At 38.1% G+C, this 20,224-nt stretch overlaps 1 protein-coding gene and 1 long non-coding RNA gene across 12 annotated transcripts in view; one reads left to right on the top strand and one right to left on the bottom strand.

Annotated features, from left to right (window-relative positions):
* GRIA4 (glutamate ionotropic receptor AMPA type subunit 4) overlaps positions 1 to 20,224 on the bottom strand; it is a 210,414-nt gene that overhangs the window by 22,588 nt on the left and 167,602 nt on the right. For all 11 annotated transcript variants that reach the window (XR_014949138.1, XM_015852216.3, XM_015852210.3 and 8 more), the window contains exon 13: positions 17,761 to 18,008. Coding sequence is in view for 10 of the 11 variants with exons in the window: in XM_015852216.3 (XP_015707702.2) it covers positions 17,761 to 18,008 (248 nt within the window). In the remaining variant the exon portion in view is untranslated. The remainder of the gene's footprint in view (positions 1 to 17,760; positions 18,009 to 20,224) is intronic.
* On the top strand, positions 1,871 to 11,296 carry LOC107308358 (uncharacterized). Its single transcript, XR_001552770.3, has 2 exons — positions 1,871 to 2,051; positions 11,086 to 11,296. It is a non-coding gene; the product is annotated as an uncharacterized LOC107308358 (long non-coding RNA).

A 20,224-nucleotide genomic window follows, 5' to 3' on the forward strand; every position in this document is an offset into this window, starting at 1 on the left:
AGCAACCAGTAGAGTTTTGCCTGGGAAACTTAAATGTCTTAGCTATTTAAACAGGTTTGACATTTTCCTGAATCCCTTTCCTGAACCTAGACTCATAAATCCTGTGTAACTGCCACGTTATATGCCAAAATACTTCCCTGAGTGCTGGGCAGACTCCTGGAGAAATTCTGCCTTTACTTTCACAGATGGTGGCACTGCTGTTTCATCGCTTAGCATTATTCTGGGGAGGCTTTTCACTTGAAATAATGAACAAGCAGGAAGAGTAAAGACAACATGACTCACTGAGGAGACTCTACACACACAGAACCATCTTTGTTTAACCTTCAGCTGCATTGCACACCATATCATTCCAGCACTGCTGGTGCCACTGCTGTAGTGTACTGAGTCAGAAGCACAGACCCTGACCATATAAAAGGCTTTTCTCAAATCCTTCTCACTGAGATTGGAAAACCTTAGAAATCACTCAGCTGCTTAGTAGTGACACAATGCAGAAGGATGCCACCTCTCTCTAACCCTACATTCTTTGAGTGTACAGCAAACTTTAAACAAATAAGAGCAGAATTTTAAACTATTAAAGAACAGAAGATGGACTAGATACAATGTATGGATGAAATGGCAAAACACAAAGTTTTGCCTTTCATTCCATTTAAGTCCTGGACTAGTTTGTTATTCCTATGTATGTAGTGACTGGCTAGAAGTGTGGACCAATAAACTACTGCACAATGGGAAGCAAAGCCATGGATGTGGTGGTACACCTAGAAGAGAAATTCACCAAAATAAAGGTTTTCATATCATATTGAAGGCAGAGATGTGCTGGCAACTGCTGAAGCCTCTCCAGAAACTCAACGACCACCTCTCGTCTTCATTTCAGGCTGTTCTCCCTTCTGACACAGCCAGGCTGCTCAGCCCTCCTGACTTGGTGGGACCCACCGTCACGGCATGACGGAGTGGGCCCTATGAAGCCCAGTGACAGTATTTCTGTACTGTGTGTCAGTTACTCCCTTCCGTAGACCAATGACCTTGTTTTTGCAATGTGAGGCACAGTTATTACCCCATGATCAGCATACCATCTGATCTGCACCCAGCCCAGGTATTTGGGCAGAGGAGGCACCAGCTGCCTCCCTCACACTGCCTGGCTGTGGCTGAGCACCTGGTGCAGGCCTATCTGATGAAACACAGGTTGCATTTGCACAGCTTGTTTGTGTCAGCTGTTTAGATCATTTCAAATGGGGGGAAAAAAAAAAAAAAAAAAAAAAAGGAAAACCTGCTCTTGCTTCTGAGCTATTTATTTTAACCATGTTTTGAAAAGTGCTGATGGCAGATCATAACACTACACAAATGCAGCACAGTTGAAGGGTTTTTGACAATTCATCAAGAGAAATTAAGTGTAAAGCTGCATAGAGATGGCTGAATGTGCTTAATAAATTAGGAATGAAACAAGCACTCTGTTAATGAGGAAGATGTAGCCAAAGCTTACATCATTCCATCCTCAGAAGACCTGAAGGATCAATCAATAATGCAAATATTAAAAAAGGAAGCTAACTGCAATAGCATTTTTACAAGAAAAACAGCTGAAATTTTAAAGAGAAAGGGCTGACTTTGAAATCATGTTTTTTTAAACACATTCAAAAATGTATGGGAATAATTTTTGTACTAGCATTGATGAAGGTTTGCATGCTGAGACATTATTTAAATTAATAAAATGGAGCACAGCACCAAACAGTTTCATGTGTATCTATTAGTGCAAACAACACAGAGTCCTTGGCACTTGCTCTGATCGCTCGCCCATCATTTCTATTAAATATAGAGTGACTTGTATTCAAGTTGAGGGCTTTCACAATGATATTAGCTCTACTGCATTAAGTCTCTCAGGCTTTCCTGCCAAGATCCTCCACTGCTGTATACATGCTTCTAAGTGCAGAGACATGACCTGCCACCTCAGATGAGTACTGGGCTGAGACCACATCATGACAGTGGGGGTCTCTTCAGTCCCACAGTCCTCAGGGATCTGTCTGGCCTGGAGAAAGCTGCCTCATGAAGAAAACTTATGGGTAAGCTGTGTATCCTTGGCATCAGGCTGCATTAGAAATTGTCATCTATTCATTATTTAAAAATCACCTGTTAAATTACATTTAAATCACCTCTACCAGAAGATTAGCTCAAAGTTTTCTACAAATACTAAGAAAAATGTATCTTTATAAGAATGAGTATTGATTGCTGTTCCTTTTTAGAGATGAGAAATTTAAAGCAGAGTTCAAACACTTTCCATTTGTAGCTGATTAAAATAAGTACACCTCTCTTTATTTAGACATCCAAATAAGGTGGTTAATTTCCAGGGGAACTGAGTATTTACAGCTCCCATGCATATCCTAAGTATGCAGCTCAGTTTCTTAAACTGAGTTTTGTAGACAAACATAAACCAACCTCTGACACCTTGAGGATCAGCAGGAGATCCAATTAATGGGAGACCCACTGCTGCTAAAAATTGCCATAGCCACTTTGAATTCAAAGAAGTTCTGACAATTTACTCCAGCTAGAAGTCTGGTGACTGTAGCTTAAAATATTTATATAACTCAAAAGCTGTTTTGCAGTGAGATACTGCAATTAGAGTATGCAAATGTTTCTTGGCACAAACAATTAAATATATGCTTTGCTTGAGTGAAAACAACAGCACTTGACCTGGGAAGGCAACTCAGCTTATTTCTCTGGTTTATGCAGTAAATATAAACAAGTAAAATTGTCCCTAGGGTAACTCCTCATATTGGCTCAGCAGATGCAGAAACGCTAGCTTATCTCAACTCTGAGCTATTTTAATTTTGGCTAACAACAACGTAATCCTGTTCACATGCAGAAATGCCACTTTTCAAAGTGCAGTTTTTCTTTCTGGTTTCAGCATAAGCAGGATTATGTGACTAGGCTGCTGCAGCCAACACCTGCAACTCAAAATATGTTTTAAAGGCTTAAGTGGGATTTTTCAAAAGTGTCTTAGCATTGGTATAAGGAATTGCTCAGTGGATAGCTTTTAGCCCATTGATGAAACCTTCTCACTTCTGAAACTCTGAGAATCTCAAGCCGTTTACTTTGTTTATGCATCCTACAGCGCTGAAAGCAATTAAATTATGTTAAAATTGGAAATGTTGAAAATGAGCATTTTTAAATATATGCTCCCAAATATACCTAACTCCTTCAGACAGAGTAAATTTCACCTCTGGCATGGTCAGCACAATGCCTTGCGCCTTTACACACCATAGGTGAAGCAGATCTCTGCTCACAGTCTTGTCACAGCAGGGTTTTTGGATGCTGCTTCACCTGCCTGTCCAGTAACTCTTACATTTAGAGGCAGCCAGCTGAGAGAAAATAAATAGAATAATTGATGAGAATGGGTACAGAGACTGTGGCAGGGGCACAGGATGAAAGTAAGTTCCAGGGAGTAAGAGTTAGTGGTGGGGGCACAGCAATGACACTCTACCACATCTCATGCCCTACCTAGGCCGCATCAGTGCAGGCATAAATGACACTATGTTATGTTATCCAGGCATAAGTCATCCAGACTCTTTACACTACTCATTCTGCAACAAAAAGCCAAATGCTGTAGTTTACTGTCTGCACAAATCATCTGGTTTTGTTTGTTTGTTTGTTTTGTTGTTTTTTTTTGAGTGGATGGCTTGTGTTCTGCAGGACTGAAAACATTATTCAACAGTACTGATGTTGGCCAGCAAATTTAAATGTGTTTTACATAACATCTTAGCTATATTTTAAAGACATTCTAGGTTTATGCTTATGAGTGTCCTGGAGTGAATATTTTCATTGAGGATGAGACCAGGAAAAATGTGTCTCATTTGGAGGCAATTTGGTGCTTACTGAAGAGAAATAGGGTTTCTCTTATTGTTTCTTACATTCCAGAAAGTTGTTTCTTCTCTATATCTATAAGTTTGAAATTACTGGTGGATTAACACTAGCTATTAACATCACACACACTGGCCACCCAACAAAGAGGAAGACTTGGGTACATTAAAAAATTCCTGCACAAAGTTCATGGCAGCCATTTCAGCAGCTTTTAACTTTTCACTCCATCAGTGTGCCCTGACAGTGGTAGAAATACTGTGCCCTGCACTGAGAATTTCACAGCTTTCATCGGAGAGAAGACCTGGCTCCGGGCTGAATCATCTGTCCTCAGAAGAAATGGCACTGTTATCTTCAGAAAGCCAGGGCTCATTGCTGACTCACTCAGAACCATAGAAAGTAAAATATCCTGTGAGAGTCAATATAAACGTTAGTTTTTCTGATTCCTATCCACCATCATTTCTCAATCCTATGTTTTCTCATCAGCAAGGCAGGTAGTATAATAATCCCAAGATCTTTCCTTATGTACCATTGAGCTTCTCAAGCATTTTTAGAAACTGGTTCAAATTTGGTAATATTTGAAAAGACTGCACTATCAGATTTCTGCAACTTGTCACTTGGGCTAGGTTGAATCTTATAAACACAGAATGGCAATATGACTAAGAGAGACTACGCTTAATTGTACATGATGATTATGATCTTCTCCTGTTATCCATTCCTTATGATGCATTTCCTTCCTAGCAAGCAGCGAGACCTCAGAACAGCAACTGCTTAAGATGTTAGAGATTTTTAAGATTAAGAAACTGTTGTCTGTCTTGATATGCAGCACAGTTCATACAATAAAATAATGTGAGAATAGAACTTTTACTTGAAAATATCAAGGACTTTTCAAATGCAACCCTCACAACAAATGAGTAGTTGGAAAAAAGCCTAACAAATCAATATAACAGTGTTTATTTCAGGGGCTCATAAGATAGTGAAATAAATAATTTTTCACTTGTGGCATGCTGTCTCCCTTTCCATGCCTCTGTGGATTAGAATTTCAACTATATTAATAAGGTAAGTTATACACAAACATCATGTTTTTGGCTTTATAAAGGCTCAAATATTGCAGTTTCCTTTTCCAGAAATATCTTTGCAATTCTGATCTTTACTTTTTATGAACACTTAGTCCAGTAAGATATGGTTGTCTTTAATAACTTAGACAACAATAATTACTATCACTACTGCCAACTTACTTATTTATTGTTGTTTCCTCTACATTGAATTTAAAGTAATTTAAATATCTTGTACTAGTGACTGGTACATCACTAGTATTGTCTGGTACTAGCTAAATCACATTCAGTTATTAGTTTTCAGGATTCATTATTATTTGCTTAATTTAGGTTTTCATTGAAATAGAATATCTATGAAAAAAATCAGAGAATTTCACTTGTATGTCAGGATACTTTGCTTTTTCCATATCAGTTATGGAGGAACTGAGACACATAAAGATACATGACTGAGCATCCATGCACAGCTTTTTCACAAACTACATCACTGTCAGCTTACGGACTGTTTCCAATGAGCATCAGTCTTTCTCCTGTCTGTTTGGACTTGAAGCTGTGCAGGTCTGACCAAGTCCCAGTCTCTCACCTCAGTGAGAAAGAAGCATGAAATGACTGTAAAGCCAAATACTGTCAGCATGCTGTATGGTACTGAAAATGCTGTAATACAGACACTCTACTTTTGTTCAGTAATTGTTCCTTGTGAGGAAGGTAACCAGGGATAGGAAAGATATACGGGAAAATGAAGTTTACTTTTGAGGGAGTTCGTTCATCAATATCAGTGTCCACAAAGGTATTAAAATGACATGGCCACCACTTCAGAAGCCATTGATAACACTGAGAAATTAGATGATTTTTTACTATTTTCAAAAGCAGACAGTACCTAGTGAGATCTGCATGGCTAAGATACTGTTATGAGATTGAAAATTAGACTTAGAAGAGCTATGAGAGATTTCTTTACTGCTACATGCTTATTTGTCACTTCATACTGATGATCTTCAGAAAAAAAAAAAAAAAAGAAAAAAATAGGATTAGAAGGAAGGCAACAAATGCAGAGATCCCTGCTAAGAGATGATTTCTTAAGCTTTGGTCTAATTATAATGCAAGTACTTTGAAGTGCATTATTTTAATTAGAAACAGGGACTGAGAGAAACATAGGGGGTCCCATTCCCCAGGTGGGAATTCTAGCTGCAACTGCAATGCAAACAATAAATAATATGGCATTACTTGAGCCTTAGTGAAATGCTGTCTTGTGTTTTGCCTAATGGCAGATCAATACCATACAAATGAAGCAATTACAGTTGTGTCACATAAAGCCTTATTTGGTCAGCAGCCAAAATAGGGATTAGCTGGAAGAGTTCCTAGGACTTTCTGACTGAATATTATTGCAAAAGTTAATGGGGAAGATCTGATAGGCTGAGACAAACACAGATGGTGCCAGCAATCAGATGAGATGGCCAGCCCAATAACCAGTGTGCTAATAATTAAAATGCCCTGAAGCCAGTCAAACATCAGTTAAACATCAGTCCAAGATCAGGTGAAATTGTCACACAAGGACAAACCAGTCCCTTTGGCAACAAGCTATATAAGTTTTGCAATCATTGGTACAGATATGCACACAGCAGAAAATGCAAAGGCACCAGCACTCATAACCAGGTAGTTCACATGCAGTCACAGGTACGCAGTCACAGTAACACTGCCAGATTGAGAATGAGATCCACTGGTGATGGAGATTTCTGCTGCTGCTTTCTAGAGGGAATTCAGAACAGTGTGTGTTCAAAGACTGCTCTTTATAAGCCATTAGCTAATTAGCCATTCCCAGTTTTGTCTCTAAAACTGTCTCTTTGATCAAAGACACTGAGAAATTTACTGTGGGGTTTCATTCTGAAGCACACACCTCCATGGATTTAAGTTAATAATGCCAGTATCTGAAGTGAGAACAGACTTTACATATTCACAGCACAGTAAACACTATGCAGTTCATCTTCACTATCCCTCTAAGGCTGATGGGCAATTGTCATTACCCTCAATTTGCTAAGGTGAAATTGAAGTCATAAGGTGATCTGACCTCCTCCAAGTCTCCTGAGAGATGGGAGCAAGATCACAATTAAGCTCATCAGTCTGACGTGACTTCCAGCCTCATGCTCAGTCAAGCACATTTCACTGCTTCTCAGAAATCTTCGGACCTTCTCAGGCAAGAATTTATAGAATTTAGTCTTCTGTCCTCACAATGAAGTCACTTCCTAGAGCCAGACTAAACTTAACAACTGTGCCTCAGTTCCCTCAACTGTCTTTAACCATTAAATATTTCTGATTTTTGTGCTAACCCTGATGAAAGTGAGGGACAGCCAAACGGAGGGCTCTGACTCCCACAATAAAAAACTCACTTTTTGACCCCGGTGTTAGGGGTTCCACAAAGCTTATCAGTCACTCAGAAATTCTGCAAGGCTGCTTAGGAAGCTAAGTGTTCCATGTGTCCCAAGAAAGAAGAGGTACAAAGTAATGCTGCTTGTTTCATTCCATTTGCTTACCCTTATTCTTATGCTTTTACAGCATGTGACTGGGATTTAGATGAGAACAACTTAACTGACTTGTGATTCACAGATACTAAAAGAGCAACAAACATTCTGCTTCATAAGCTCCTGACACTTTCTAGATAACCCTGGAATTCCAGGAGGTCGGATGTGACAGCTAGAGTTTTTCAATTGGTAATTACCTCAAAAGGATCGCACAGACTGGAAAGAACCTTAGAATGCCTCTGATCTGGCCTCCTGTTCACAGCAGGTAATTTCTGAGAGTAGACAGGATGCTCATGGCTTTGCCCAGCCTGAAAGCCTCTACAAATGGACAGTGCTCAGCCTCTGTGGGCAACCTAAGGCAGTTCTCGACTGTCTTTATTGGGGAAAAATTTCTCCTTACATCCAGACTGAGCCCCTCCTGTTTCATTTTCTGTCCGTTGCCTTTCATCTTCCTGCTGCAAAGAGTCCAAACATGACTTCTCAGTGACCTCCTCAGAGACACCAGAGAACTTTATCAGCTCCCCTCCAAAAGCCTTCTCTCCCAGGCTGGGCAAGCCAGCTCCTGAGCCTCTCCTCACACAGCACGAGTTCCAGCTCCTGACCATCTTGGCAACCTGCTGAAGAAATTGCTTCAATTTATTGATGTTTTTCTTGAATTAAAGACCAAGAAAGGATGCAGTATTCTAGATATGGTCTGAATGTTTGCAATTATTTCATTTGATGCCAAAATATCTTCTCTTGTGGCTTACAAATTGGATGAACTAAAAGCACTCTAATTGGAAACAACTTTGGATAATTGCCCACTATCTAAGAGAAGCCAAAAGTAGAAGTCTGTTTAATTATCTGCGTTAGGAAAAATTCTGAAGTCTTCAAGAGGCCCTGATGATTTTCTGTTCACTATCAACACTTTCACAGCCTGAATTCACATTATTTAAATTGTATGCAACTAGATGAAATTGTCATGCATGATGTAAAGGAAAAAACAACAAAACCAACAAACTCCTTATCAGCAGGTAAGTTTAGAATGTAATTAAGATAGTAACATGTTGATTGAAACCTGAGGAGCTGGATCTCAGCACAGAGCATCTGAATGTGGGCTGGTCCCAGACATTACACACAAAAGGACAAAATTTTTGTAATTCAAACCAGCAGAGAGAGAAATACCAATCTATATCCTAGCTCTTGTTTTTTTTGTGTGTGTGTTGCAACTAGCAAAAAGCTTTTGTGAAAAGCTTCAAATTAAAAATTTTTATTTAAAATGTAAAAACATGAAAAAAATTGCCAAGGAAATGTTTGCATGTAATGCACTTAACATGGGGGTGATTTAACCTACCCACAAGAAGTTTAAATATTCAATATGAAATAATTCACAGATTTCCAAACATATCCAATGATTTTTTTCTGTAGACTCAGTTTTAAGATCCAAAATTGATCTGAATCACACAGTTGAGGCAACCTAAAATGCTATATTTCCACTCTGATGTGTGCAAAATTAGTTGCCTATGTCCATACCAAGGAAACCAAGGAAGGAAGGAAGGAAGGAAGGAAGGAAAGAAGGAAGGAAGGAAGGAAGAAAGGAAGGAAGGGAGGGAGTGAGGGAGGGAGGAAGGGAGGAAGGGAGGGAGAGAGGGAGAGAGGGAGAGAGGAGGAGGCTTCTCTGGGTCCTGGAGACAGATTATTCTTTTCATGTGTTTTCAGAGTGGAAAGAAATAACTGAATTGTAACAGTAAAATAGGTCTCTCTATCAGGTCATGCTAGGATCTTTAACTTCACTTTCATCCAGTTGACCTTTGGCTTTAAAGAAGTGGAAGGAAAATTGTACTCAAATGTTGACTGTAGAAAACTGACAGTCCTGCTGAAAGCTGTTAAAAGATAGTCTTGCTCAACAAAAGAGCAGAGAGAATTGTTCAGCCTCATGTGATGTGCTAAAAGATGTAGTTAAACAGGAGCTAAAACCTTTTTTCAGCTTTCAGTTGTGACTTAAATGGAAAATGCAGCAGAAGAACTGAAGCATAAGATGGGAGTAAGTCTAGTTATAAAAATACAGACATACTTGCACAAAGGATATCTGAAGACAACTAACTGAGTAAAAGAGCAGAAGTTTTGACTCTGTGCTACATGCAAAGTAGAACAGTTCAGAGAAATGACTATTGATCAACCACAAGTATTTGTTCTATTAAGAAATCTTTTTAAATTCATGTTGGTTTGTGAGATACATGTATGTCCATTTAAGTGGGACCTGAGCACCTTGTAAGTATCTTGCTGATGTGGGAAAATAGATTTTAGAGCTGCTTTTTTCCTTCTTTGTACTTTATTGGGAAGAGTTTTCCACTTTGCCTTCTGGGATGTTCAATCCACCAATTACTCAGTGCACTGAGTGATGAAAATACTCAGTTTACTTCAACTATGTGAGAAAAAAAAAAAAAAGGAAACCTTTTCTTACGTCTGAATTCGGATTTCTTATAAGAGCCGATGCTGCATAGAAAAAAACTAAATGGCCATTTTTTTTTTGTCTCTTGGAAGTCCATCTGGTCACCATCAATTGGAAGTGGTCAGTTTTGCAGCTACCACAAAGATCTATTGCAAGCTGTTGTGAAGGTGCTATTTGTTTCCCAAATGTCACTTCCACAGAGAGGTATTGTTACAAGCTGCTGAGATGCCTTTCAGTGCTCTGCTCCCTTGCTTTAGCCTACCTACAATTTACTTGGCCAATTACTATCTTAGTGGGATAGTTCTTTTACTTAGTGGGAATTGTACCATCAACTTCAAAGGGTGTCTGGATTGTGCCTTTAATGAATACATACTCTGAAGCCTGTCTGTTTCCAGGAAATTGACACCTAAACAGCCAAAGAGTTGTAATAAAAAGAAAAAGGAGAAATAATAACAAGCTTCATTGTTAAAATATAAAGAGCTGTATCTTGCTCTCTGCTGAGCTGCTTTAAAAGAAACTGTGGAAATAGCAGGGAAGAGGACAGAAGAAGTGCCAAGAAGCAGAGTTTTACCTCCAAGTATCTGTAGATGGGAAACAATGATAACCCTTTTTTGTATCCCACTGACATACTCTGGGGATTAATTCTTATCAAGGGTAGGCAAACGTCCAGAAAGTCAGTAGGACAGGTACAGCCACGATATCCTTCTTTTGGGGAGATTCTGGTTATTCACCAATAGTTTTGGGAAAGTTCATTGTTTCTGCTTTATTTGTACGCATTCATTTTTTACCTGACAGAATTGCAAACAACCTGACAGGCTTCATTTGGTCAGATTTGGTAGCTCCTATTTTGTTTGCGTTCAAATAATCCTGGAGCAGACAAACAAAAGAACAAAAGAGGAAACATGATTGTGTCTTAATTTCTTCTACAGATGTTGATGGTCCCATCAGTGCTTCTATAAGAGCACAAAAATTTCACCTTCAACAATCACTAAATATCAGAAGGACAAAGCTTCTGTCTAAATACTTTGTAAAAAAGGGAAAATGTAGGAAAAAATACCTCGTTGTGTTGCTAAGCCAAAGGCAGAATGGTACCTTAACCTCATGGAGATCCACTGCGAATTTAAAAATATCTCCTGCTGTTACAACGCTTAGATAAAGATTACCTTCTAGGCAGAAGTTTAATTGCGGTTTCCACAGAGCGTATCACTGCACTCCTCACTGCAATATCTCCACTTTGTCCTTTCAGATCTGCTCAAAAACCTCATTTCACAACTGGTCTCACTTAGATCGCAGGGATCTTCCCTGGGAATAAGAAAGAGATTGACAGCAGGCAGAGGTAACACCATGTGACTTTGGACCTCCTTACATTTTGGAAATGAGTGATCTTTGGAGTGAGAAGAGATACAGAAAATGCAAGTTCAACTTATTATAAATAAATAAATAAATAAATAAATAAATATGTATAATTGTTATATAATAATAATAATAATTATTATTTGAATGAGTTTCTCTTATTCTACCAGAATGCCAAGTCTTGCCTACAAGCAGCATCACCATGGTGGCAATCATTTCAGAAGAGCAGCATAGGAGCTAGAAACTGGTATTGTTTATGGCTGCTGTAAAGATATAGAAACAATCAGCTAATAATGGAAGATATAAATGTGGTAGTGGTGTGAAATCACTGAATTTGACCTCTGTTCTTTTAAAGCAAGGGGAATCTGAGAAAACAGGAATCCCAGCATAGTTCCAGGCACTGTGTTGGTATTTTCAAGAACAGAATTTTAGTTGGGAGTTTTTTTTTTACTGAGTTTTTATAAGGTCATTTGTTTCTGTGATGCAAAATGACTTGAAAACTGGAATGTGATCTGTAACATCTTATGCATATTGTAAACATTATCCCATTTTGACTGATGGTGTAGATCATACTGTATGACTTCACATAATATTCTTCCCTTTACTTTAGGCATAACAAGGCATGAATTAACACCCCATTAGCCATACAGTGTCAGAGCTTATAGCATGGATATTTCTCAGACAGGTCAAATCCTTCAGAATGCATTGGGTTTTCTGTCAACTAAAAATATTTACAAAGTAAAAAGGCAGAGTGGCCCACTCTTTAGCAAGGAATGTAAAAGTCAGGGGTCAAAAGAAAATCAGTCAACAGAAAGTCTGGCAATGAATGTTAGCAAGTTGTTCCTTCAGCTGAGCCTTGAAGGCATATTTGGTTTCTGCTACCTGGATTATTTCCACTTATTTCTGTCTGAAAACAGAATGTCTGTTTTAAAAGGAAAAAAAAAAAAAAAAAAAAAAAAAAAAAAAAAAAGAAAAGAAAGAAAAAGAAAAAGGAAAAGGAAAAGAAAAAGATCTTGAGAGCAGAGTTAGCAGAGATCAGAGTCCCAGGTTTTACTGTTCCCCAGTGATGCCTCATGTATTAACTTTCTAATTTTTAACCAATATAAGAGTCTTTTCCATAAGAAAAGAGTCCAACAACAACAACAAAGATTAAAAAAAAAAAAAAGAAAAGAAAAAAGAAAAGAGGAACATTTATAAATGCACTGTTTGGATAAAGAGCTTCACTACAGGATTATCAAGCAAATACATTTAAGTAAAATCTTTGACTTGGAGAGTTTTGTTCCTGTAAATTTTGCAAGTGGAAAGGTAGGAAATCAAAACAGTCCTGACTTAAGCCACAAAATTGCAGTGAAAATTGTTGTTATTGAGAGTTTATTCTCTAGAGAAGACACCTAATTAGTGTCCATGATGCTGCACTCTTGGCACTTTCTATGTCCTGCCAAAAATAAGTAACAAAAAATACATCAATATATCTCTGAATTACTTCAAAGAGTGATCTGCCTGTCCCCACAGAGCCTATTTCTTCCTTGACACCAAGCTGCCAGCTAGATAGACAGCTAGACAACAATTTGGATATTTGCCTCAAGGAAAAGTGGACTTTAGCCATAAAGTCACTAATATCAAGACAGTAGGTTGCAAAGGTCCCCACACAGAGACCTCCATTCCTAATGGATATTTATCTTATTCTCATAAATTCACAAGTTACCTCAGAAAAAAGATCCCTCCATCATAGAAACCCCACTGCAGATAAAACTCTTTCAGGATCAGCACTCAAATGAGTGAATGCTTATGATGCTGGCAGGGCACCCTGGGGATGCCTTTTCACTCCAAGCATTCTCCAGATGACTCCTTCCTTGCAAGGGTTAGAAACTAAAATCCATGGCTTTGCTCCCATTGCACTTCTGCACTTCACACCAGTGATCAGAAAACAGCATCCACATCACCTACTGCACAGATGCCTTTCACGTTTCCCACCACACGTTAGAAAAAACACACAGAAGAAAGGATGAAGAACCTGCAGTTCAGCTGGTGACTATTGCCATGTGGCCCTGTTCTCCTTCCTCACCAGAAAATATACACTTCCTTCTAAAGTCAAGCTGTAATTATTCTTTGCTATACATAAAGAACAGAGACTTGTATAATGAAATATGAAATCCCAGATTCATATCTATAAGCACTCACTGTAATGTCAGTTGCAGGAATTTAATACAGCTCTGGATTTGATCATGTTGGTGAACAGCCACCATCAGTCCCACCAATTTCTTGCACACTTACTCCATCTCATCAGCACATTTGTTCACACAACAGTTGCTAATTATTTAGGCAATCTAATTCTACCACACACACTGAGCAGGTCTCAAAGAGCCTCACCAGCACTCATAACCTGACTACCTTGCACCCATTCACACTGCATGCCGTGGGCTTCAGGACAGCCCAGCACATGTCCTTAGTGAAAGCAGTCATGGCTCTGTGCTCAACCTGTTATCCTTGAATCAAAGAGCCTCAAAGTACAGAAAGCAGTACCTTTAAGACAATATTGCCCTTTCTTCCTTTTCCTTTATCTTTAAGAGCAAAGAACTTCCACTTTCATCACTATTCAAACATGTCTATGACACCTACTTAACCAATCCAGAAGAGTATATGCATGCAAGGCACAGAATCTGCACAGAGAAAGGCCTCTGGGTACTGCCCTGTAGAGACACAGATTCCTATGCGTGGCAAGGCCAACAAGCCACGGCTGGTACACAGTGACCAGAAGTTTGGCAACCAGACCATCTTCTAACAACACTACATTTACAAAGGCAGGACTGGCTAAGCAGACCAGCAGCTCTCTCTGAACCACCTTTCAATGCACATCCATTGAAGAAAAACACTCTTTATGTCACACTGATTACTACACAGTAGTTTTGGACAGATACCTACCGTGGTAGGAAGAGGAAACAGTAGGGATGACTGGGTAGTGCTATGAAAGAAACTCAGTTTTTGTTGTGATGAGTCTTTGCCCTCAATCCCACATTCCTTTTCAAATAGGTTAGGCTTTTACCGTATTATCTATAAATGAATATCACTGAAAAGGCAGGAAAGAAGGAGACAAACATGATGTGCATCATGATCTTGCCCACTGGGCATAAAAGAAGCACACATCAGGCAATTCTCATTCTCTTCCACCCAGTGATATATGCATGAATCCTACTACTCCACCAGCACTGAGAATAAATCATTTAAGTTAGCCAATAACTACTGGTTGAACACTGCAGGAGTGAGGCATGGAATCCAATAAAAAAGAGTTTCAAATTAAAATCCACTAACTTGCTCATGTGCAGAGTCATGAGCAACAGAGAGACCGATCCCTGGTCACTCTGACGGGTGGATTTCATCTGCATGAGCAAAGGGATGGGTACGTGCACTTTAATGAACGTGAGCCCAGTAATGTGATGGCTGGAAATTATTGTAAAAGGAACAAATCTGATTATATTTCCTCCACTTTCTGTGCTATGTATGTGAAAATATATGGCCTGGTTTTCCATATAATCCCATCAATATTATATGAAACTGTTATCACATTTTCAATGAAGAAACTCCTGATTTGCAATCACTGTAGATAGGATGAAGATTAAGAACAGAATATCTCAGATGAAATAGGTGTTCAAACTTAGTAAATAATTTGCTATGAATATTTCATTTGAAAAAACTGATATTTTTCCCTGGTACTGAACAACCCAATATAGACTGTGAATGTTTACCATTTATATGTTACTTGCAATTATTTCTGAACTACATCAAGTAATTTGTGGTATACACATAATTCCAAAAGAAAATTATGATTATTAAATAAAACATAAAATTTTCAACTCCCACAGCAAATTATGTGTTTTGACTAATATATGTAATGAGCTGAGCTAGTCTGCCCTTCATGAATTTCAAACTGTGTTCAATATTTGCAATTATCTGTGCTGGCAGCAGTTACATAACTCATATGACCAGCAACAGTCCAAACGGTAAACCCAGCACACTCTATGGTTCCAAACAGTTCAGGAAATACTGAAGCATGCAGTTAAAAAGTACAGTTGAGTCTTTTCTGTTCTAAAGCACACAGAATGCCTCTCCCCTCTTCACTCAGCACTAGTTCTACGTGGACATATGGATCAGGGTGGTAGGTATGTGAGGTGTTTTGCTTGTTCTTTCTTCTTGTCCAGAACATTAAGTTAGTTGCTTAATGTTTTTTAATGGGTAAGCAGCACTAACGTGTTGCTTGAGGTTTGTCACTGGGGCTGGAGAGGGAATGGGGTGCAGCAGGAGAACAAGCAGCTTAGCACATGTGAAAGAAAGGCTTGGGAAAGACATGGATATTGACAGCCAGTCAAGACAGCTTGAAAGAAGATTTGGTCCGATTTTCAGCTTGGGTAAGATTCTCCTTATCCCCTTTTATGAAACATGTTTGAACTCAGGAGGTAAAAAACTAAATGTTGATATCACCCTAATGATACTTTCTGACTCACGCTTAGAGTAAATCATCGCCTCACGGAAACACAGGCAAGCTTTGTTTTTACCTGTGATGAAACCAGGATTTCATACTTTATCCTTTTCATCATGGCTTTTCATTTCTGTTCCTTCTAAACTGTGTTAATGGGCCCTCCTCCCTTCTGGTCTAATCACTTTATGTGGTCAGCCCTATTACTCTTAACGTATTTTATCTTGCCAGCCTACCAAACCTGAAATAAACCCAAATATGACATAGAATAACTGCCACTGGCTGCTAATGCTCAGGATACTGATGGTGTTGAATACTGGGCAGAAAATACAGAGAAGGACTAAAGAGCACCACAAAGCATGCTCAGGACAAACAGACCATTGATAGTGGGTGAGTAGCTAGAAGAATCCTGCTCTGACTCTGGGCACTTTATTATCTTTTAGCTTTTCTTGCAGCTCCACTCAACTGCAGTGCTGTCTAGCTCTTCTAGGTGCTCTGCAGCACTGAGAGGAGAGTTAGTAATATATTAAAAAGATAAAACTAAAAATATGCAGCGCTGTGCTTTTGAAATAGATAATCACCCTTTTTTATTACCTGTTGCCTTCTGCTTTTACTGCCCTGTGAGTTCTGGACATAATTTCTTTACAATTAGTATTTACTGTTAACATTTTCTCTCTCTCATCTCCTTATGTTCTCTTACCACTCCATTCAAAGGTGTCAGTTTTTAATCTGAGAGGTACTGAATATTAAGGACCAAAAATTAATATTCAATCCCATCAATAATGAGATTGAATAAAATGAATAAAAATGGACTGATATTCCCTTGCATGTACACCCCTCCTCTCACCCCAACCCCCCCTTTTTTTTTCCTGCAGATGGACATGGTGATATGTCCATTCCCATCAGTGTGGTGCAGCTAAGGCTTGATGTCTGTGGTATTGTGTGCAAGTTAAATCAGTGAGTTAAGAGCTAACCTAGTTAATTGAATAACAGGAAAGATGTTCCCTCTGTAGTCACAAATGTAGACAGGTTTCCCCAGTTACTTCCTGCACAAAATAATGTCTCCATTTGCACCTGCAACACTTTCCTTCATCTCACTAGTGACTGACTTATAGGAGACTGTTTTAACCCCTACTTGTGAGCACATTAGTGAAATTGCTGCAGGGGAGTGCTGGTTGTTCCATGAACCATTCATTCTCCCAATTCCCACGCACCCTAATGCTGCAAGAAATCACAGGCCATATTCTTTCCATCTGCTAGTCCCTCTTATTCTCTGAAGAAAATTGGCAAGCCTACCATTGGAAAAAGACAGCTTCGTTTGCACTAAATGCTGAGGACATCACAATGGTAAATATTGCCAATTTTAACACAGAGAAGTACCTAGACTTCTGTTACCCTGAAAATCCAAATGAACAGCAAACGATGTTCTGTTTGTGAATCTAACACTCTCCTATAACTGTGCTCTATACCAAGATAACAAAAATGCGGGTGACTTTGAAGGCAGTACTGAAATGCATAATGCTGGAAACAAAACCTTTTTTTTTTTTTTTTTTTTTTTTTCTGAATAAGAAGTTGCTTTAAGAAAAGCAATTCAATTAAGTTGCTTTAATGAAAGAACAATTGCCTCTAAGTGATGACAATTGAAAAAAAAAAAAAAAAAAAGATGTTAAAAGCAGCTTCTTTTTCAGAAATTGGCAGCCAAGATCAATGAACAAAACATAAAATGTAGGCATTATTATTGATGCAGCTACTGATGCAAATAATGTATGCATAATACTCTATAAAGGGTTGAATTTGATGAAAAAAACTGATGAAATAGAATAGCTGATGTTAATTCTATTGAGGCTGACTTCAAGTAGCTAGTGTTCAACCAGTTTGGTTTTTATATGGCCTTGAAGGATATGCCAACTATAGCTGTTAAATCCATATTGCAATTAGGAACTGTTACCTTTGCTGATCAAACAAAATATGAAATGGAAGAAAAGAAAAACAACATACCATGTTCACACACAAAACAAAAAATAGCTATATCAGGGACATCAGGGAAGGTGGAATACTATAACAACACATTTTATATTGTTATACTATTCCACCCACCTTAATGGAGAACCCTTCGGTGTGGCTACGCCATAGCCTTTCGAATCCAGATTTCCTCCCACTTTCATGGTGTCACAAGGCTTTCGTTGCTCAATGTATTCATTCATGGTGGACTCCAGCAGGAAGGCAAACTTGCCCTTGGATTTGCGGACACGAGCTACTCCCTCTGCAGTAGTCCTAGTGAACACTGACGGCTCTGCTGATTTCATGTAGGTCCACATCTTTTCATACACTGCTATTTTAGATCTCTGGAGAAAATTAAAAAGAGGTTAGAACCAAAGAATATTGCAACATTTCAGAGTGGTGCTGTTCAAAATAAAATCAATCACATTTTTTCAATCAACGAGTATTGGGAAAATCTGACTGTTAAGGATTTCTTTTGAATCGAATGATTAATTAGAAAAAAAAAAAAAGAAGATATAATAATGTAGATACTGTAAAATCAGATATCACTTTTAGATCCTTTTAGCCTCTAGCAGTTACAGTAAAATAACTGCATAGTTAGGGCCTGAATTTACTTTTAGATGAAAGCAGTTCACACAGTAAATGCCATAAGGATCATTTTAGGAGCATTTCAGGGAATTATATATGAAAAAGATATCCATAACAAACCTGTATGGAAAAGAGAAACAAAATAATTCCTCCGTAGATATTGAGCTGTATCTTGAGTTAATTTTCTGCTCTTACACCTACTTCTAGCATCAATGAAACCACAATAGCTTAAGTAATATTTCTGCTTATTCACAGTCCTGAACTGGTTCAACTTCAACTGAGATTCTGTACAGCATTTGAAGACATGGTTCATAATAAAAGATGAAAACAGAAAATTGTACAAAATATGCTGCTGAAGGAGACATAATGCTGGGAGCATTTGGTCTTAAACAAATATTAGGTATGTTTTTAGAACAGTAGTTTATAAATAAATTGGATTTATATCTTGCAAGTACTTGGCTGGGAAATGTGCTTGCTCAAGGAATTCATGACTTAGCTGAAGATTTTCCCAACTGGGATTGTGTGATGTATTCACAAATAAAGAATTAGGAAATGATAAACCTTAGGCAAAAATAAATAAATAAAGAAATAAAACATCAGAAAGGGAAGAATTTAAACTTGGAAACCACAGTGGTGAGAGGGCTGTCAAGATCTGTGCTTGTTACATTAATTCAGCAACTCCTCTGCTTCATCCAGCAGCATGGCAGTGGACCACTATCCAGTATTTTTATTTAAGAAGAGAGGGCATTCTAGTGTGTGGGGCAAAAAAAGACTCTTTCTAGCTATGACTCTAGTCAGCTTTTCTTTGAGTCAACAAGAATTTCAAGCAAAGTGAGATTTGGTCTGCCAGTCCATTCCTATGCTGTGCTGAGCATTGCAGGAAAATACTTATTTCATCATATGGTCCCACAATGAAGGAAACAAAAGGATCTTAGAATATTTAAGAAAATATAAAACAATGTCATCTAGGTATTATTTAAATGTGGAATGGCTTTAAGAATCCTGGAACCAAGACATGCATAGGTTAAGAGTAATTTCCCTGAGCAAATACTGACTGATCGTATTACAACCTAGTAAAGAAGCTGTTAGGGAAGTACATCTAACTGGAAAATAAGCATCATTTAACCAGAAATGTTCAATATAAATACCATACAACAGAACATCATGAATTATCCACACTTTTTTTAGTTGGTCCCTCAAACACGATATAACTTAAATTGATAATAGTTATATACGTCCATAATCACATCCTAACATGCTGCCCTTTCCACTGTAGACACAGCTCCTTTTCATTTACAAAGCAGCGGCTAAGAGCAGAGCCTTAGCCAAGCCTCCATGTCTTCCCTTTACATTACTCTGAGGTAATTTCATGGATTTAAAATTATGGAAAGAAAAAAAAGTGAAAAAAAAAAAAAAAAAGGAGAACAGTAATGAATCAGGCAACATTTCAGGTATATTTACTTCCTTTTTTTACCTTTACTTCTACTAATTTTTTATATCTTAACATTCATTTCATAAACTAAATTTATAATAGGTCAATTTCCTTCAAAACTAGAAATGTCACAAAAAGTAGTACTATTATTAACATGAAATTATGCCCTTAGTCAAGTAAAAAAAAAAAAAAAAAAAAAAGTTTTCATATAAGTATGTTTTTTCTGGATTTGTTTCCCCATCATGAGATAAAAACTACAGAAAGTCTAACAAGACATCTGCTTCATGAGGACATTCTTATATCCCAAGCTTTCATTGGTTGATATTCAAATTGTGTGTGTCAACCCAGAGTGAAAACTAAAGATATCCCATATTAACATCTTAGAAAGTTTAACAGCCTTCCCCTGCAGTCAGTCAGGATAGGATGATTTTCATGTAGGGCATTTCTGAGACTGATAAAGGTAAACTATCTTTCTCTTGAGGAAACTGCTCTGACAGTGCAACTCTTGTTGCTTCCAAAACAAGAAATAAGAGTAAATAG

Source organism: Coturnix japonica, chromosome 1, assembly GCF_054131305.1.
Source record: "Coturnix japonica strain WE chromosome 1, WE-NBRP24, whole genome shotgun sequence".
Taxonomy (NCBI): domain Eukaryota; kingdom Metazoa; phylum Chordata; class Aves; order Galliformes; family Phasianidae; genus Coturnix; species Coturnix japonica.